Genomic DNA, 18,525 nt, shown 5'->3' with positions numbered 1-18,525 from the left:
TCAGTGGTTGACTACGCTATCGAATTCCGCACCCTGGCAGCCGAGACCGGATGGGAAGGTGAAGCGTTGGTGAGTGCCTTCTACCAAGGTCTTAGAGACTGCAGAGACTGGGGTGAGGACTTAGATGACATCATTACACTGGCAACAGCCCTGGACAAGCGCATGCAAGAAAGACGGAGGGAGCGGCGAGATCTTCGACTTCTCCAGCCCAACCAAGCCACCTCTCCTTCACGGCGGCCATCACAGCTCCCACTGCCTGCCCAAACTTCCACCAGCGACCATGGAGAGGAGCCAATGCAACTGGGAAGATCTCGTCTGAGCCTAGAAGAGAGACGGCGTCGATTCCAGCAAGGCCTTTGTCTGTACTATGGGGTCCAGGGTCACCAGCGTCTTCAGTGTCCAGAGCTGCAGGGAAAAGCCAATGCCCACCAGGGAAAGGGGGCTTCCTGGTGAGCGGAGCTGTCACTTCTGCCCTCCTCTCTCGCTGCACCTTACCTGTGTGTCTCTCCTGGGGCACTGGTGGGGAATCTCAAGTGAAATTACAAGCCTTAGTGGACTCTGGGGCAGCAGTCAACTTGTTGGACCAAACTCTGGCTCATCAGCTGTAGATGCCTATCCTCCCATGTGAATCTCCAAGAGCGGTACAAGCCCTTGATGGACGACTACTAGGTTCTGGCCGACTGGAATTCTGTACCCAACCGCTTCAGATGATCACCCTTGAGAAACACCAAGAAACCTGTGTATTTTTTCTAATCAACTCCCCCCAAGACCCTCTTGTCTTAGGATACCCCTGGCTTGTTAACCATCAGCCCTCATTCGACTGGGCCAACAGCACACTTACTCAGTGGGGCCCAGCGTGCAAGGACAATCTCTCTCCTGATCCTCAACCTACTCGCTCTGTTATTGTGGCAGACACATCTCTGGTACCGACTGACCTGACCAAAGTTCCTGCTATGTACCATGACCTCAGCACAGTATTCAGTAAAGACAAGGCCACCCCACTGCAGTTATGATTTGGCCATTGACCTTCTTCCTGGTGCCATGCCACCCCGGGGCAGGTTATACCCCCTGTCCATCCCAGAAACCCAAGCAATGGAGTCCTACATTCAAGAATGTCTCAAGAATGGCTTGATTCGCCCCTCTACCTCCCCGGCTGCAGCAGGATTCTTTTTTGTGGGCAAAAAGGATGAAGGCCTTAGACCATGTATCGATTACAGGGAGTTGAACAAAATAACTGTCAAGAACCGATACCCCCTGCCTCTGATGAGTACGGCCTTTGATCAACTCGGTGGAGCCACGGTCTTCACAAAGCTGAACCTCCGGAACGCGTACAATCTCATCCGGGTTCGACGTGGAGATGAATGGAAAACGGGCTTCATAACACCAAGCGGCCATTATGAATACTTGGTAATGACATTTGGCCTAACTAATTGTCCTGCAGCTTTTCAATCATTTGTGAATGATGTGTTAAGAGAATTTCTTGGCCGATTCGTTTATGTTTTTTTGGATGATATTTTGATCTTTTACCCTGATCTAGACACCCATGTCCAGCATGTTCGGCAGGTCTTGCAGAAACTACTCCACAACAGACTGTTTGTCAAATTGGAGAAAAGTGAGTTTCACATTACTAGCACAACCTTTCTAGGCTTTGTAATCTCCCCTCAGGGTATGCTTATGGACCAGTCCAAACTGAAGGCAGTGCTAGACTGGCCAGCCCCTAATACGGTGAAGAAGCTTCAACAGTTTTTAGGGTTTGCTAATTTCTACAGGCGTTTCATCAGAAACTACAGTACGATAGCAGCCCCTCTCACTGGGCTTCTCCGAGGACACCCCACCCCACCAGACTACGGTGGACACCTGAGGCACAACAAGCCTTTAGTGATCTGAAGCAAAGATTTACCTCCATACCAGTGCTAACCCACCCAGACCCGCAGCAACCATTTATTGTGGAGGTAGATGCCTTGGAAATTGGAGTGGGAGCGGTCCTATCCCAGAGAAGGCCCCAAGACCAGAAGATGCACCCTTGTGCCTTCTTCTCAAGACGACTCACCCCAGCTGAGAGTCGGTATGATGTGGGTGACAGAGAATTGCTGGCAGTCAAACTAGCTCTCGAAGAATGGCGTCATTGGTTAGAGGGGGCAGTACACCCATTCATGGTCTGGACAGATCATTAAAATCTTGAATACATCCGTGGAGCTCGCAGACTCAACCCTCGTCAAGCAAGGTGGGCACTTTTCTTTACAAGATTCCATTTCACTCTTTCTTATAGACCTGGATCAAAAAATGTAAAATCCAATGCCCTCTCTCGCCAGTTTTCACCTGACAATGCTCCAGTAACCCATGACTCTATTCTCCCTGAAGCATGTGTGATAGCCCCTGTTCACTGGGTCCTGATGGAAAAGGTGAGAGATGGCCACCACCTGGAACAACCACCACCCAACATGCCAGTCTCAAATACATTTGTCCCAACTGCTCAAAGACCCCTGGTGCTGGAGTGGGGGCATAATTCACGTGTAGCAGGCCACCCAGGACGGCAACGAACCATGGAGCTTATTGGCCGTACATTCTGGTGGCCCACCATGAAAGATGATATAAATCTATATGTGTCTGCCTGCCCTGTCTGTACCGCCCACAAGGTTGACAATCAACGCCATCAAGGCCTCCTACACCCCCTACCTATTGGCCGCCGCCCCTGGTCCCATGTTTCCCTTGATTTCGTAACAGGGCTGCCGGTCTCAAATGGTTTCAATACTGTGTTGGTGGTCGTTGATTGCTTTTCTAAGATGTCTCGCTTTGTGCCCCTACAGAAACTCCCAACCGCCCGGCAGACAGCTGACACTGTCATGAAGGAGATTGTCCGCTACTATGGGGTGCCGGAGGAGATCCTCTCAGACAGAGGCCCACAATTCATTGCGCGATTCTGGAAATCTTTCTGGCAGCTTATGGGGGTGACTATTCGCCTCACATCGGGTTACCACCCTCAGAGTAATGGTCAAACTGAGCGAGTCAACCAGGAATTAGAGAAATACCTCTGCTGCTACTGCTCCGCTAATCCTACCACATGGGCCAGCCATTTGATGTGGGCCGAGATATCCCATAACCAACTAACCTCCTCATCCACTGGATTGTCTCCATTTGAAATTGTTTCAGGTTACCCTCCTGCTTTCCTCCCAGCATCGCCAACAGAGGGTCCAGTGCCTTCTGCTAATACCTCCGTCCATCGCCTCCGCTGTCTTTGGAAGAGGGCTCGCCAGAACCTCCAGAGGGCATCCAAGCAACACAAACGCCAGGCTGACCGGAGAAGACGGGTGGCAGTGGTCTATCGCCCGGGTGACAGAGTCTGGGTTTCCACAAGGGGCCCGCCAGTGCAAACAGAGTCCAGAAAACTCTCTCCAAGGTATGTTGGGCCGTTCAGAGTTTCACGGAGGGTGAACCCTGTATCATACCTGTTGAACATTCCCCGGTCAATGAGGGTCAGCCCTGTTTTTCATGTCTCCCTGCTTCGCAAGGCTCTTTTCTCTCTCTTGTCTCCAGTACCCCAGACTCCGCCTGCCCCGAGGATCATTGATGGTGCTCCCTCGTACACAGTCCGGCGCCTCCTAGACGTCCGGCAAAGGGGGCGATCGTTGGAGTTTCTGGTGGACTGGCAGGGCTATGGGCCTGACGAGCGTTCCTGGGTGGCCAAGAAGGACATCCTTGACAAATCCCTCATCACTGAGTTCTATGACACGCGTGATGATCTTCCTGGCCCGTCGGGTGCCGGCCCTCGTGGCGGGGCTCCTGTCACACCCCCTCCACGCACACGTCCTCCGGAACAGCGGAGGGCGCAGACGAGTCAACGAGTGACACGCTCAGCCCAGAAGAAGTGACTGCCATCTTTAAAAGGGGCTGAGAATTGTTTGTCACTGTTCATGCATGTGCTTATGTCTGCGGGAGCCTCTGTGCCTTTGTCCTCGCTTGGGAATTGTACTTTGGTCGATCTGGACTGTCGGGACTTTAGGACTCTTTCTGTGAACTGCCTTCGTTAACATCTCACTTGGTCACGGTACTGTGTCTGCCCAACTCTTTGTACTCTACTTCTACCATTTGTGGAAATCGCTGTCACGTTGTCTAATTTGTGTACTTGGATCATGGACTGCCTTTATACCTTATTCTTTGGACTGTGTTTATGATGAGAACTGAATCTTGAAGACCTTCTAAGTTTGCCCTTTCCAAGTCTGACTTTTGTTATTGCTTTTGAGCGTTTTGTGTTCTAAACCAATTCCTTTGTTGATACATTGAAGATTCTGCTGAAGTAAAAACTTTGAACCACATCTGCAACTGTGCTCTTATTTCCAGTCTGACACGAATATTTCTTCACCGCATGCAAATTAGTCAACAAAATGATATCCATATGCAAATTTGCTCTCACAAAATAATGCACAGAGTGAATATTTGCACTAATGAAGTAAAAACATTCATAATTGCTTTGCCATGATGTTCTTGTATAGGTGAAGTGGCACATGAACAAAAAAGGTTAAAAAAAATCAAATTTGCATAATGTAACTGCAATATCCCATCTAAAAACATACTTTTGTATGATCATTTGTTATATTTGATACAATTTGAATATTATTTGGCCACAAAGCCATTCATTTACCTGCTCACAGCCATATTATCAATACATTTCTTTATTATGCATTTATATTCACTAATGTATTCAAATATGCAAATTATCTCATTAACTACGCGTGATATAAAAATGTCCCAAGCAGAAATGGATTCTACGCAAAAAAGTAATATAGAATCAATTGAGAAAAATTTGGTAGTGACCTTAATCAGATCGTTCTGGGTTTTTTCTCTGTCTATTAGGTGTCCCTACATCAGGGGTGGGCAACTAATTTCCCCAAGGGGCCACATGACAAACTGGGACTGTTGAGGAGGGCCGGACCCAAAATACCGAACTCAAGTCTGAACTCAATTCTGTTCAATTCTATTCTGTTCTTGTATAACATTAAGTAAATCATATGGTTTTGTTTACTAGTCGTAAAATGAAAATGTGAGGGAGACAAAGGGAAAACAGCAATATTTAATCTATGTCCAGTATTTAATCCTCATTCTCGAAAATGATTTTTTGACATTGACATTTTTTTTCAGTTTTTAAAGACTGATATAAAAAAGTACTACAATATCTATATAATTAGGCTAGGTCATGAAAATGTGAAGGAGTCAGTAGGCCTACAACCGATAGGCCTGTGCCACCATTTTATCAACACTCAGCAATATTTCATCATTAAATCATTACCATCATTAAATTAACTCTATGCAGAATTAGACTACGAAAATGTGGAGCAGACAATAGTAGGCTGTCATTAGTTAATCAACATGCACAAAGAAAACTATTTTAAAAATGTAGGCTATGTTTTTGCTTTAACTTTATGCACATAACTGATTGGTCAACTCGCTCTGTGTGTTGAGCCGGCTGCTTCAAGCAACCTGTGGGTAGTAGCATCATACTAGTTCGCTAACATAAGCTTTGCAAATAAACTCAGACATATTTTGGTTACAATTTGGTTATCCGATTGTAAACTGTCTATCTGCCAGTAACGTTTTGAAATGATTGCCAACGAGCAGCAGTAGGAGTTCGTTCTAACAACCTTTGCAGTGGTGAGCGACGCAGACATAGGCCTAAGAGACACAAAACTTTGAAAGGTTTACGCCGACGTAAAGGCAACTGCATTGTGTCGACGCAGAAGCATAAAATCTATTCACCAGCACATCAGTGAGGGTGTTTACGTCGTATGCATCCACGCACAAATGTATGGGCGTACAAATAGCAGTCGCTTTCAAAATAAAAACAACGATATTGATTTGCATGCATTATCTCTATGCTAGGCTCTTGACTATTGTTCTTTTACGGACCTTACGCGGGCCGGTCAGGGAAAGCCCACGGGCCGGATGTGGCCCGCGGGCCGTATGTTGCCCATGTATGCCCTACATGATTCAAAAAAGAAATGCTTGGCAACACAAGGTGCAGTGTTTCTGTGTTAGACGCTCAGCTCACCTGAGGTTCTCGCCTCCTTCCGAGACTTCATAGAGCAGCTTTTCTGGCAGACCCTGTGCAAACTCCTTCAGGTGGGAGAGCTCCAATGCTCTCCACAACTCCTCATCGCTAAACTTCTCAAATGGGTCCAGATTCATGCGGAGACTTCCAGAGAACAGCACGGGATCCTGCCAAGATGGATGTGAGAAAACCATGAAGATCACATTTCACAAATATGATCTTGCAAAGCTGACCATATTCTAATTTTGATTTTACACACTGAACCCATAGTTACATTTCTAGAATTGATATCCATATTCCATGTATCATTTACATGGAGAGAAAAAAAACAAGTGATACATTTTCTTTACATTTGCTTTCAAGTAGTTTTTACATGGTAGCTAATGAAAGTGACAGTTAACTGAACCACACACGTTGCACTTCAGTTCCAAAATGAATGTGTCTCATGAATACAATGTTGGGTTAGCCACCTGTGGTATGATGGTCAGTTTGCTTCTAAGATCATGCAGGCCAATGGTGGCGATGTCCACTCCGTCTATGAGGATTCTCCCCCCAGCAGCTTCGATGATACGAAACAGGCAGTTTGTGAGACTGGACTTTCCTGCCCCGGTGCGGCCCACGATGCCAATCTGTGAACGAGAGCTGTGTGGTTAGCTGTGACAGAGTGAACTCTGCATGGAGAATTATCGTGGAGAATAGCGCAAATGAGCATAATCCAAGAAAACAGACAACAAATGAATCAAACACACACACACTTAGCAATCCATCTATCCTGTTCTCTAGTGTTTACAATTTGTTTGCATTCTGGCATTGAATTAGCTTGCAATCATATTCATACCCTTATGATGGCAGATAAGAGGAACAGAAGCCCACTTTAGAGTCCCTTGAAGTTGACTAGACACATCCCCATTTATCTAGCTAATATAATTCAAAAAGTCTTTGAGGCTACAGCTGGGTCCCTACTTTCTCATTGCTGTCAATATCACACGTGACCCCATGCAGAACCAGGTCCAGCTCAGGACGGTAGCGGACTTTGTAATCTTCAAAACAAATCTTCCCAGTTTCAGGCCAGGCTTTATCTGGACGCTGGCCTGTGATCCAGGCAGCCTAATGAAACAAGAGAGAAATTGGCTTAACTCCTGCACTGTTTCTGTACAATATGGACAACTACCACAGGGGATTTTAATATTTAATATATAATATGTAAATAAATAAAAGCAAAAACACACTAGAAAAAGACCACATTAGGATAAATAAAAATGATTTTATTAGCTCTGACTAATTTTACTAGTTGCATTTTTTTCTTTGTTCTAGTTCAAGATGTGGTATACCTCATTTTCGATCTCGGTGTATTCGCTCACTCTCTCCACTGCAACAATATTGGTTTCGAGTTCGGAGGTCATTCTCACCAACCAATTTAAGGTCTGAGTCACCTATGAATATGCAAGGGAATAGGTACAGGAAATCATTAAATAACAATTGTAGGACTATTATCAGACAATAAAAGAACTGTAGTGCATGGTTATCTAAGGGAGTAATTAGAGGAAATAACATACATTCAAAGCATAGGAGATGGACAGTCCAACCAGTCCACTGCTCAGTGACTCTCGTGCCAGCACTGCAAACAATGCAGCGAAAAACACCACCAAATTTCCCAGAAACTCCAGTCGAATGGCTAGCCACCTGCAGTGTTTCAACAGAAAGTGCACACCACCAACAGTTAATCTACAAACGGGCAAATCATCAGACACACATCTCAAGAATGTCAGTATAAGTCAAAAGAAACTGCATTTTCCAACCTGTTGGAGACTATCCATGGATAGACGCTCTTGAGGTTCTCGTCCATGGTTTTCTCGTTGTGTTTCAAGAATCGCTCCTGGTGGCCGTAAGCCCTGATGACGGACAGGCCGGCCACAGTCTCCCCAAAGTGGGAGTAGATGGGTGAGCGGGAAACAGAGTCCAGACGCCTGAGCTGCCTAGACGTTGCCACATAAAACCTCTGTGGAATATGCAACAATGGAGACTTTCAGTCTTCAATTTTGGTGTTATTCACTTGCACACAGACAGTCTTGCATAAGCCATACAATTTCTATTCGCATTAACCCCCAAGCCTTATGACAAGAAAACAACCACCTAGCAAGCCCTGTGTGTGGGTGTACATTTTTAAAGTCATTCAAATTGTGAACAAAAGGAAATCTCTTAATAAGGCTCAGAGAGGCTATATTGCTATGTTGCCATTTTGAATTACAGCGTAGAGATGGGACTGAGTGAGGTCCCCACTTCACCTGCACAAAGTAATAGACGACAGACAGAGGCACGATGACTGCTAGAAAAATCGGGGTGGCCAGACAGATCACAAAGAGGGTGCCGATCACCCCCAGCAGGCAAAGGATCCAGGAGCGGAAGGACATGGGGATCATTTCGTCCACCGTGAACATATCCTGAAGGGGAGGGGTTGGGGTTGGAGGTGGAGAGAGAACCAGACTTTACAGAGAGTAGACAACATGTCTAACACCCTGTGCTGGGTGGTGATGTAACTGAGGATTAGAAAACTAGCAATCTGTAGACACTCTGAATGATCATGCTCAGGCTGCCTCATGATGGGGGTAAGACTGAAGATGGAAATATTTTATTTTTTAATTATGATAATTGTAAGTATAAAAAATAGTGTAAAAATAATTATTATAGCATCATCTTAATTAACACCCCCTCAACACCATCATTAGTGTAGCATTGTAATTAAGTGCCCAGTTTAAAAAATCTATTTTATCTTGCACTTGACACTATAATCATTACTTTGCACATCACAGTCAGCTTAGTGCTGTCGTGCACGCAGGGTCCATCAGGATTTCAGGGGTCCAGATACCGTCACACCTTAGAATCCCCATGGGAAGTGTCCCCAAACACATCTCTCTCTCTCTCTCTCTTCTTCTACCTTGGCAAACCGGTTGACCACTCTGCCAGACGGTGTGGTGTCGAAGAACACCATGGGCACACGCAACATGTTGACCAGCAGGCGCGTGTGTAGGATCCGCGACGCCAACACTGATCCGTCTGCCAGCAGGAGAGTGCCCAGAAAGATGAAGATACCTAGTGGAAAATCACAGCAAAGATGCAGAGGTCAGAGGGCTGTTTGGGGCAAATCATCTTGGTAGATGAAAAGGTGATAGAGAGGAATTCAGATATGGCAGGATAATACAGAGTAAATCTGAATTGATCAGGAAAGCTGATAAAGAGTTGTATACTGTAGCTGCATAGTAGTCTAAAATGACTGGCTCTTCAGCATACAGCGCTAAACTTTGTTTATAATTAACGCTCTCTTGCACCCTAAAGTGTATTGTACCCTGTGCCACTCCAAGAGCACCGAAGACCCCCACTCTCATGTCTCTCACACTGGCAGGGTACGTCTGGTTAAAGTATGTCACTGCGTCATTGGTCCATGCACTCAGCCACAGGTTGGAGCCGATGAAAGCGATGTTCTGGATGAAGTACATCAGGAAGACCAAGAAGGAGAAGCACCAGCCCATGGCCCGCAAGTACTGCAGGTAGACTGAAAATTTCACCTGTTTGGAGATTAGAGAAACCAGGACAGAGAGTTCACTTTTGTAGAGAGAAACTATGTAAAATGTGTGTGTGAACCCAGAACAGATCGAGAGAGACCAAAAATTAAAAAGTGAAAAAAAAAATATTATGTAAAGAGTTTATTTTCATAAACTCTTTATTCCAGTTTTTCTATGGCATGCACTTCAATCATATTCCTTGTTTCAATTCACATCACAATGTAGTTTGGATAACAACATACCGTTCCAGTTTCCATGGTTTCTTTCTCAATCAATCTCTGGCCTTTTTTGGCCTCATCCGAGGTCTTTTTAGCTTTAACAGAGCTGTTTTTCCTCAACCGGATGCTGAGAAACATACACATTAGAGAAGAGCATTAAATTACACTCAGAAACAACCTATATACAATAGAGCTATTATCTTGTCACCTTCCTAAAATAATGGCATAAGTCATCTGAAAAACCTGAAAAAAATTACTTATGTCATTATTTTAGGAAGGTGGCGATATGGAACTGGAGCAAGTGAGGAAGTACCACCCCATTCACTTTAATGGCCGATGCTAGGCTAGCTAATTCAACCAAAAATATACTAAGGGGGCTACTGTCATCTTTAAACATAACAGGCTGTATTTTGCACCCTGGCGCATGGCGTAAAACTCTTTTTCCACCTGGCGCAAAGTTTAATTCCTTATTTTGCATGTTTCATTTTTAAACAATGAGCCCAGGCTTGTGGCAATTAACAACTTAGGGAGTGGCTTAGCGCATTGTCTAAAAATCGTACTATTGTACACCTGGTCAGAAGTCTATGGCGAGTTGTTTAATATGTTATTTTAAGAGCGCATTGTCAACAGTCATATTGGCAGGTGCACCTATCATCCATGAACGCACACCAGCGCACGTCCAAGCAAAACATTACAAATTGCACACTTAGAATAGGAAACATAATTAGAATAAAGATATTACGGAATACTGTACATCTCATGATGAGTAGTTATTCACCATCATTTGCAAATTAGTAATGACAGGTGAAAGTGATTAGAGGCGAGAGGCGAGAGACACGTATGGAGCACAGCTGAAGACCCACTGTCACAAGATATAAGCAACTCCTCTGCAGGATAAATGCTGTTTTTTTTTCAGTCATTTGAGCAATATTAGGGTAAGTGTTGCTTTTTCCAGCCTGTTTTCGATGGTAACCCATTGTCAGTCAATAGTGAAAGTAACTTACTGCATTTAACTTGTCGTTGACTGACACCATGGTGAAGTTAGTTTCACTTTGAGAAATGCAAACGCGTAAAGGCTATGCTAGGTTTTAGTAAATCAAAAAAAGGTTTAGTGGAATGACTGTTCCATACGGTCTCGCAAGCAGACTCCTTCAAATGAAAATTCTTGAATTTCCCCTAGGGATCAATAAAGTATCTATCTATCTATCTATCTAAATGCGCCGTTGACTGTCAAAATACCGATGCATTCTTTGACATCGCGTTTTGCGCCCTTAAAGGGAATGACAGATGTCATTCTCATTGGTTTAAATGATGTTACGCCCGAAACACACCCATTCCTGATTAAGAAACCTAGGAACACCTAGGAACTCATTATAGATGGTCACAAATTATGTCATCCATGTGGATTCGCTGATCTTCTTTGCAGGAAATTGCCAGTTCATCCACCAATCCACACAGACAACATACTTTTGTATCCATCAGTAATGTGATATCTAATGTTAAATGGCATTTTTAAAGTCGGTGGTGGCCAACTGGGATGCTAACTGGCTGAAGCTAGTCCTCTAAACCACCTGACCTCCTAACCTACAGAGTGCATTACATTGAAATGTAAATGTGATGCTTTCTTTACAATTTGCCTCTGCGGAAGAATATTTTAGGATATTTTAACCTGGGTCCCAATTTGGACCCAATTTTTTTAAATTTGGACCCAAAAACAGGACACAAAGAAGAATATAGATGTTCCCCTTAAGACTGAACGACCTAATATGATTAGTTATCTAAAGGGGTTCCATTTTCCCTAAAATTTCAAAGGTTTTCAAGGACGCTTAATGAAATTTACACAACCTTTAACAACTCGCAGGTACATAACACTCCATGACCATTTCAGAGGGCAGTATTGTAAACTGATCTTAGGCGAGCATTCACTCAGAAACTAGCTTTGCACTGTTGATCATCATAGCAGGAGCTGTTGGCAGTCTCACGCCGTCACAGGCTGTTTTTGATGACAGTGACAATCATCAGCAACACAGTTTGTTTCTGTGGTAGGCCCTTCATTTAATGCTGACATGTTGCCATTTCTTATCAACCTTGGAACTCTATATTGTGGGAACATACAGTCTGCTTTTTCTAAGCTGGGCAAACACTATACACTACCGGTCAAAATTTTGGGGTCACGGCCCCAGCCGTGGCGCAACTGGCTGGGGCACCTGCACCGTACGCCGACGACACGGGTTCGATTGCTGCCCCGTGGTCCTTTCCGGATCCCACCCCGACTCTCTCTCCCACTCACTTCCTGTCACTCTCCACTATCCTGTCGCATTAAAAAAGGCATAAAAGCCCAAAAAAATATACTTAAAAAAAAAAAGTTTGGGGTCACTTAGAACTTTCCATTCTACTCCATTATAGAATAAGCAGAATACCAGCTGAGATCAGTTGCATTGTTTTTTTTAAATCAGGGCAGCAATTTTCAGATTACATTATGTGCTTACATAATTGCAAAAGGGTTCTCGACCTTTGTAGAAGGAAATGGATGATTTTTAATGCAATATCTACATTGCCCATTATCAGCAACCATTCATCCAATGTTCCAAAGGCACATTCTGATATTTAAAAGGCTAACTGAGAAAACATTGGAGAACCCTTTTGCACTCTTCTTGACTTGACTTGGCTTGACTTGACTTGACCCTGTAGGCAAACTGCAGGGGGTCCAACAGGGGTCCTGTTATGTCCTTCAGATGGCTCAACACCAGCCTTTCAAAGGATTTCATGACCACAGATGTCAGGGCAACGGGCCTGTAGTCATTTATCCTGTGATGGAGGATTTTTTGGGGACTGGGATGATGGTGGAGCATTTGAAGAAGGAGGGCACTTCACACAGCTCCAGGGACTGGTTAAAGATCTGCGTGAAGATTGGCGCCAGCTGTTCAGCACAGACACGCAGACAAGAGGGGGACACACCATCAGGTCCTGGAGTCTTCTTGATCTTCTGCTTCTGAAAGAGCCAGTGTTACATGGCAACTGGCTCCCATGTTAACTGGCTGTGTTGATGACGTTTCACGATTGATGACAAGTCTTTGACAGATGCGGCTGCTTAAAGATTTGTCACTTTCTGATATAAACTAGAGACACAAATATGCATGACATGTTTAAATGTAAAAATTGTCTGTAGTACTACATGCACTGGACCATGAATATGCCACCCAAAAAACAAACATCTAAATAGCATAAATTAAACCAGCTGACGGCACATACAGAAACCGACTTGAGTTGTACAATTAAAAGAAGTCAGCTAATGTTATTATCATCGTAACAAGTTAACATAGCTGATCATGTTATCTGGCTAACATGTTATCCTGCTACTTGCCCAAGCCATTTAGTAGTATCATGGCTAGGTTTACCAGGCTGTGGCCACTCCTACCTGAAGTGTCTGTAGAGGCAAATGAACGCCAGCAAATAAATCAAATAAAAATGTGTTGCCTAATTGTGTATCCTTTTGTCCAGCCTATTCTGTTAAGAATTCAGTTCATGAAACACAGGCATTGAAACGCACACTGCAATGGGCAGGAGAAGTCTACAACGTGTCCATATTTTATTTCTCAATTTACAAACTGGTGCTTCTCCGGTGGTGCAAAAGGTTATTGCCTACACATTACTATTTCACGCCAGTCGACATGGGGTTCAATTCTCGCCCCTCACAGTTTTTTACTATTATTATTTATTTATTTTTAGACCAGCAATGCTTCCTCAATTTAGGCTACAGGTAGACTAGGTGGCCATAGAGAGGCTGACCAGCAGTCAACATTTGAAAACTGGACCATGATACTTTGAAGACCTACTGGCTTGGGCAACTGCTGTAACGAGACAACACAGTAGCCATATACAACGATCAGCCGTGTTAACCTGCTACAATCATAATAACATATATCAGCTGACTTCTTTTAATTGTATAGCCAAACTCAAGTAAATTTCACTGTGATTTGTCAGCTGGTTCGTGGCGCAAGTACGTAGATGAATGGTTATCATGTAAGTTTCATTTAGGAGGCAGGTTCGATACCCAGGTGGAGTTATTAGGCTATGTAGGTATTTATTTTTTTGGTGGCATATTTATGGTCCAGTGCATGTAGCGTACTACAGACAATTTTGACATTTAAATATCTCATGCATATTTGTATTTGTTCGTCTCCAGTTTTCATCAGAAAGTGACAAATCCATGTGGGGCAGCCGTGACCCACTGGTTAGCACTCTGGACTTGTAACCGGAGGGTTGCCGGTTTGAGCCCTGACCAGTGGGCCACGGCTGAAGTGCCCTTGAGCAAGGCACCTAACTCCTCACTGCTCCCCGAGTGCCGCTGTGGTTGCAGGCAGCTCACTGCGCTGGGATTAGTGTGTGCTTCACCTCACTGTGTGTTCACTGTGTGTTTCACTAATTCACGGATTGGGTTAAATGCAGAGACCAAACTTCCCTCACGGGATGAAAGAATGGAAGAAACGTCATCACTCGTGAAACGTCACCAACGGGCATGTAGCGTACTACATGGGTGCCAGTTGCCATGTAACACCGGTACACATCCTTCTTGCAGATTGTTATCGGGGGGGGGGTGGGGCGACCTATTGTGCGTGAGGGGTGTGAAAATGGGTGCTTTTCAAACCTGCAGTAAAAGTCATCAGCCAGTCTGGGATTTTCTGCAGGATGGGGGGGATGGTCTCTTGTAATTCGTGACCTGTTGCAGGCCTTTCCAAACTGTTGTAGGATCATTGTCCGAGAGGCTATTTTTTAACTTCTCAGCTTCTTTTGGCTACCCTGATCTACCCTGATTAACCGGAGTCAAATTCCTTGTTTGTTTACGCAAACCTGGCCAATAAAGCTGATTCTGATTCTGTAATCTGAAAACTTCTGCCGTGATAATGGTAGGTGGTATTCTGTCTATATTGGAGTGGAATGGCAATTTCTAAGTGATCCCAAACAGTTTCTTTACTTTGACAAAATCAGAGGGCAATTCCAGTAGCAAAATCCAGGTACAAAATCCAAGTCAAAACACAGTAGGACAGAGTAGTAGTACAGAGGCAAACAATCCAAAATCACAAATCCAAGAATCGTAGTCAGGGCACAGAACAAGGTCAATAATCTTTCAATGTGGTTTAACAATAAGTTTTCTAACAAGGCTCAGTACGTTCAGAACAAACAATACCTCACGCTGTGCCAAGTAAAACAGAGTTTTTATAAAGCCTGCGGTTAATTAGTTAACAGGTGATTAGTACTCTGGTGAAGTGGAGCAGGACTGGAGTGGCCGTAATCGACGCAGCTGACGGGACAGAGAGGGCTGTGCTTGCTGAATGGGTGTTACAGTACTGAACACATCTGAACTGTTTTTCTTCATTTTATGACCTATAGTCTTCATGCGTGTCAAAACATGACCTCGCATCAACATGAAGAACTTAGAAACTTTATCCTAGCATAGTTTCATGGGGCTGTTTTGGTGGCAAATATTAATTGTATATTAAGTATTTTTGTTTTTGAGATTGTGTGTGTGTGTGTTTGTGTGTGTGTATATGTGTGTGTGTGTGTGTGTGTGTGTGATGAAGAGGGTATGGGAGAATGGGTGGGCGTATAGAAGAGATACAGAGGCAATTTAGCCCTTTTCACACATGACCTCCGGACAATGTCTGTGCAATTAGCACTGGATCTCAAACAGAGTCGAGTGTTCAGGCATGAACCTCACCAGCCAAAATTGTGGAGGTGGGAGTTATTCATACATGCAGTAAATACTCCAGTTGGTTTCAGTGAGAGGTAGTGAGCTTGCAGGAGTCGGAATGCTGTCGCATTGTTTGTTGATGTACAGCATGGCGGATATACAAACAGCATCCACGGTGCATGTTTTTGCTTTGCTTCTGCAAGTGCTAGATTGCCTCCGCAGTATGTGTGTATGTGTGTGTGTGTGTGTGTGTGTGTGTGTGTGTGTGTCTGTGTTTGTGTTTGTGTTTGTGTTTGTGTGTGTGTGTGTGTGTAAAACCAACCTGCCGTTGCGCTGAGCATGTCTCTGGCTGTGCCGCAGACTGTTTTCCCTTTTCAGGGTCACAGACACCACATCTTCAGGGGAAATGTCTGGTTGGGGGTCCTGAGCTTCAGGGACCATGTCCACCTCAGCATCTGAAGGTCCATCTGTTTATAGGACACACAGGTGCACACATGCAGGTAAGGTACATACACTCTAAAAGAGGACAGCCAAAATGTTGAAAAAGGCTCAATTATAGTTGAAATTTACATTTGATAATGAGCCAAAGAGAATGAGTCAAAGAGTACATGAAAAGGGCTTTGTGCCCCTTCTGTTACATTTGATTTTCAATTGATAGTGAATACTTAATAAAAAATATAACCCTAGGGATATAACAGGAAGCAAACTTCGGTGGAAAGAAAGAGATCAAAAGTAAGCAACTAGATATAATCCTAGATATAAGCCCCTTGTTATTACCTCATCATACAATGTATATGATATGCTAACCTATCCTCATTTTATTCTAGTTGTGAGGTGCTCCTCTGATGAACATCATAAAACTATTTTATTAATTTAGTCGTTTAATAGAGCCCAATCTCTGTCAGTTTTGCTGATATTTATCAAAATGCATCTTTATTTTATGGCAGCCACTGGACCCTAAAAATGCATATTGAACTAGAAAACAAAGTTAATGGGACTCACCCTCTGAGGACTTCTTGCCCTCATCTTTGGCATACGTGGACAAGAATTCAGAGAAGGCCTCTCCACTGGCCTTCAGGCTCTCGTAAGTCCCCACTTCCGATACCAGGCCGTCCACCAGCACTATGATCTCATCAACGTAAGGCAGGAAACTAATGCCGTGAGTCACCAGGATCCTGGTCTGCAGAAACACAATTATGCTGACTTTTTTTAGTGATGCATCCCATCTCGAGAGCACTCAAATTCTAAGGGGATACAGTGATAAAGAAAGCCGGGTGAAAAAGAGCAGCTGACATGAGTGGGGGAGTAATATTGGTCTGAATTCATTACATGTTCCACTGAACCATGGCAAAACAAAGCCCCTTGCTACATCTAAGAAAAGAATGTAGAAGCAAGGATAAGAGTGGAGACTGAGATTATTATTGTGGAGAAGGTTCTCTCTCTCTCTTAAAAACACTTCACATAATACGGAGAAAGCTGTTTTGATTGATGCATTAAGGCAGATATTAGTACTATGCCATACAGGACTAAGAAGAAAACACTCTGTGTCATTGGTGTGTGTCATTCACCATAAGATATTAACGCATATAGATAGACTCATATGGAGCAAGTATTGTGCTTAATATGCTGTGGGGTATACACTGTGCAGAAAGCAATAACTCACCTTATCTTTCAGGAGTCCATTTGGCCCGATGACCCTCTCAAAGAGGTGCTTGGCGACATGTGAGTCGACGGCTGACAGAGGGTCATCCAGCAGGTAGGTGTCGGCGTTGTTGTAGGTGGCTCTGGCCAGGCTCACTCGCTGCTTCTGGCCTCCACTCAGGTTAATGCCCTGTCACACAGAAATAAGAGAAATGCTTAGAGGACATCATGCAATTCCCCTGCAACAATTACTCTACAATGAGTGTCCATAAAATTGCACAAAGAGTCTGACCTCTCCTGCCCTTTGACATTGAAGTATTAAGTAAACACATTTATGTAAAGACATCATAATGGTTACGTAAGCTGAGAGAGAGAGAGAGAGAGAGAGAGAGAGAGAGAGAGAGTATCAAAAATGTCACCTTCTCCCCAATCTCTGTCTCATCTCCACCTGCCAACAGCTCCAGGTCGGGCTTCAGGGCGCAGGCGTCGACCACACTCTGGTACCTGCTCTCCTCCAGCTCGGAGCCAAACAGGATGTTGTCCTTCAGCGTGGCATTCAGGATCCAGGCCTGCTGGGGAACGTAGGCCACTGAGCCCTACAGAGGGAGAGAGAGAAAGGGGGGGGGGGGGAGTATGGTAAGAAATGTCATAATGTAAGCAGACAGCAGTAGTGTGAAAATGGAAGCACCCCTCATTAAGTAATCAAGGATACAAGGATACAAGGAAGTTTATTGTCACATGCATATAGTTACTGGATGTAAGAAATGCAGTGAAATTATGTCTGGTGTCAGCCTATTTGTGCATTTATCGGGGGTTAGGGTTAGTGCAGTAGAAGAGGGGTTTAGTAGATTAAGTGGCAAGGGCTGCAAACTGCAAAATCAATTGTTGATGAGCTACTTAATGCCCTTTAGCTTTATCAGCCATGTCAACATTGTGCTCTTGCACTCATGTGTCAGTAACTGCCAAGTCTCTCGCTCTGTGGTTACCTTCATGTTAATGGAAGCTGTGCTACTATGCATTTCTCCAAGTAACGCAGACAGCAAGGAGGATTTCCCTGTCCCTACGGCTCCAACCACGGCAACTAGCCTACCAGGCTTTACATCCAGAGATACACTGGAAGGGAAGAGGAAGAAAGACATTCATATTTTGAAAGACCATTTCCTAGCATGAGGCCACCTGTGGACATTTTTGTTTACAATGACTAAAGATCAGATCTAAATAATTTGTTTTTACACACAATAATGTTTATTTTACATCAATTTTATCAGTACAGGTGTGACCACTGTATGTCTATACAGATACCATACCTTATTCTAAGTTAAACATTAAACAAAGACTCCAGAACAGTATGTTCTTGACAAACACAATGAG

General features: G+C 44.1%; 1 protein-coding gene across 2 annotated transcripts in view; it reads right to left on the bottom strand.

Annotated features, from left to right (window-relative positions):
* abcc2 (ATP binding cassette subfamily C member 2) overlaps positions 1-18,525 on the bottom strand; it is a 43,601-nt gene that overhangs the window by 7,193 nt on the left and 17,883 nt on the right. For both annotated transcript variants that reach the window (XM_076285333.1, XM_076285334.1), the window contains 15 exons: positions 18,141-18,267; positions 17,574-17,750; positions 17,177-17,344; positions 16,516-16,693; positions 15,836-15,980; positions 9,846-9,948; positions 9,387-9,606; positions 8,979-9,133; positions 8,329-8,484; positions 7,843-8,042; positions 7,600-7,726; positions 7,375-7,476; positions 7,007-7,150; positions 6,514-6,672; positions 6,044-6,210 (listed from right to left, as the gene is read on the bottom strand). In XM_076285333.1, the coding sequence (XP_076141448.1) occupies positions 6,044-6,210; positions 6,514-6,672; positions 7,007-7,150; positions 7,375-7,476; positions 7,600-7,726; positions 7,843-8,042; positions 8,329-8,484; positions 8,979-9,133; positions 9,387-9,606; positions 9,846-9,948; positions 15,836-15,980; positions 16,516-16,693; positions 17,177-17,344; positions 17,574-17,750; positions 18,141-18,267 (2,328 nt within the window). The remainder of the gene's footprint in view (positions 1-6,043; positions 6,211-6,513; positions 6,673-7,006; positions 7,151-7,374; positions 7,477-7,599; positions 7,727-7,842; positions 8,043-8,328; positions 8,485-8,978; positions 9,134-9,386; positions 9,607-9,845; positions 9,949-15,835; positions 15,981-16,515; positions 16,694-17,176; positions 17,345-17,573; positions 17,751-18,140; positions 18,268-18,525) is intronic.

This window comes from Alosa pseudoharengus, unplaced genomic scaffold, assembly GCF_046254945.1.
Source record: "Alosa pseudoharengus isolate Yale_2024_CS ecotype anadromous, Long Island Sound unplaced genomic scaffold, YU_APseudo_1.1 YU_APseudo_1.1_scf_15, whole genome shotgun sequence".
NCBI lineage: Eukaryota > Metazoa > Chordata > Actinopteri > Clupeiformes > Clupeidae > Alosa > Alosa pseudoharengus.
This window is presented reverse-complemented; position numbering and strand designations above follow the sequence as displayed.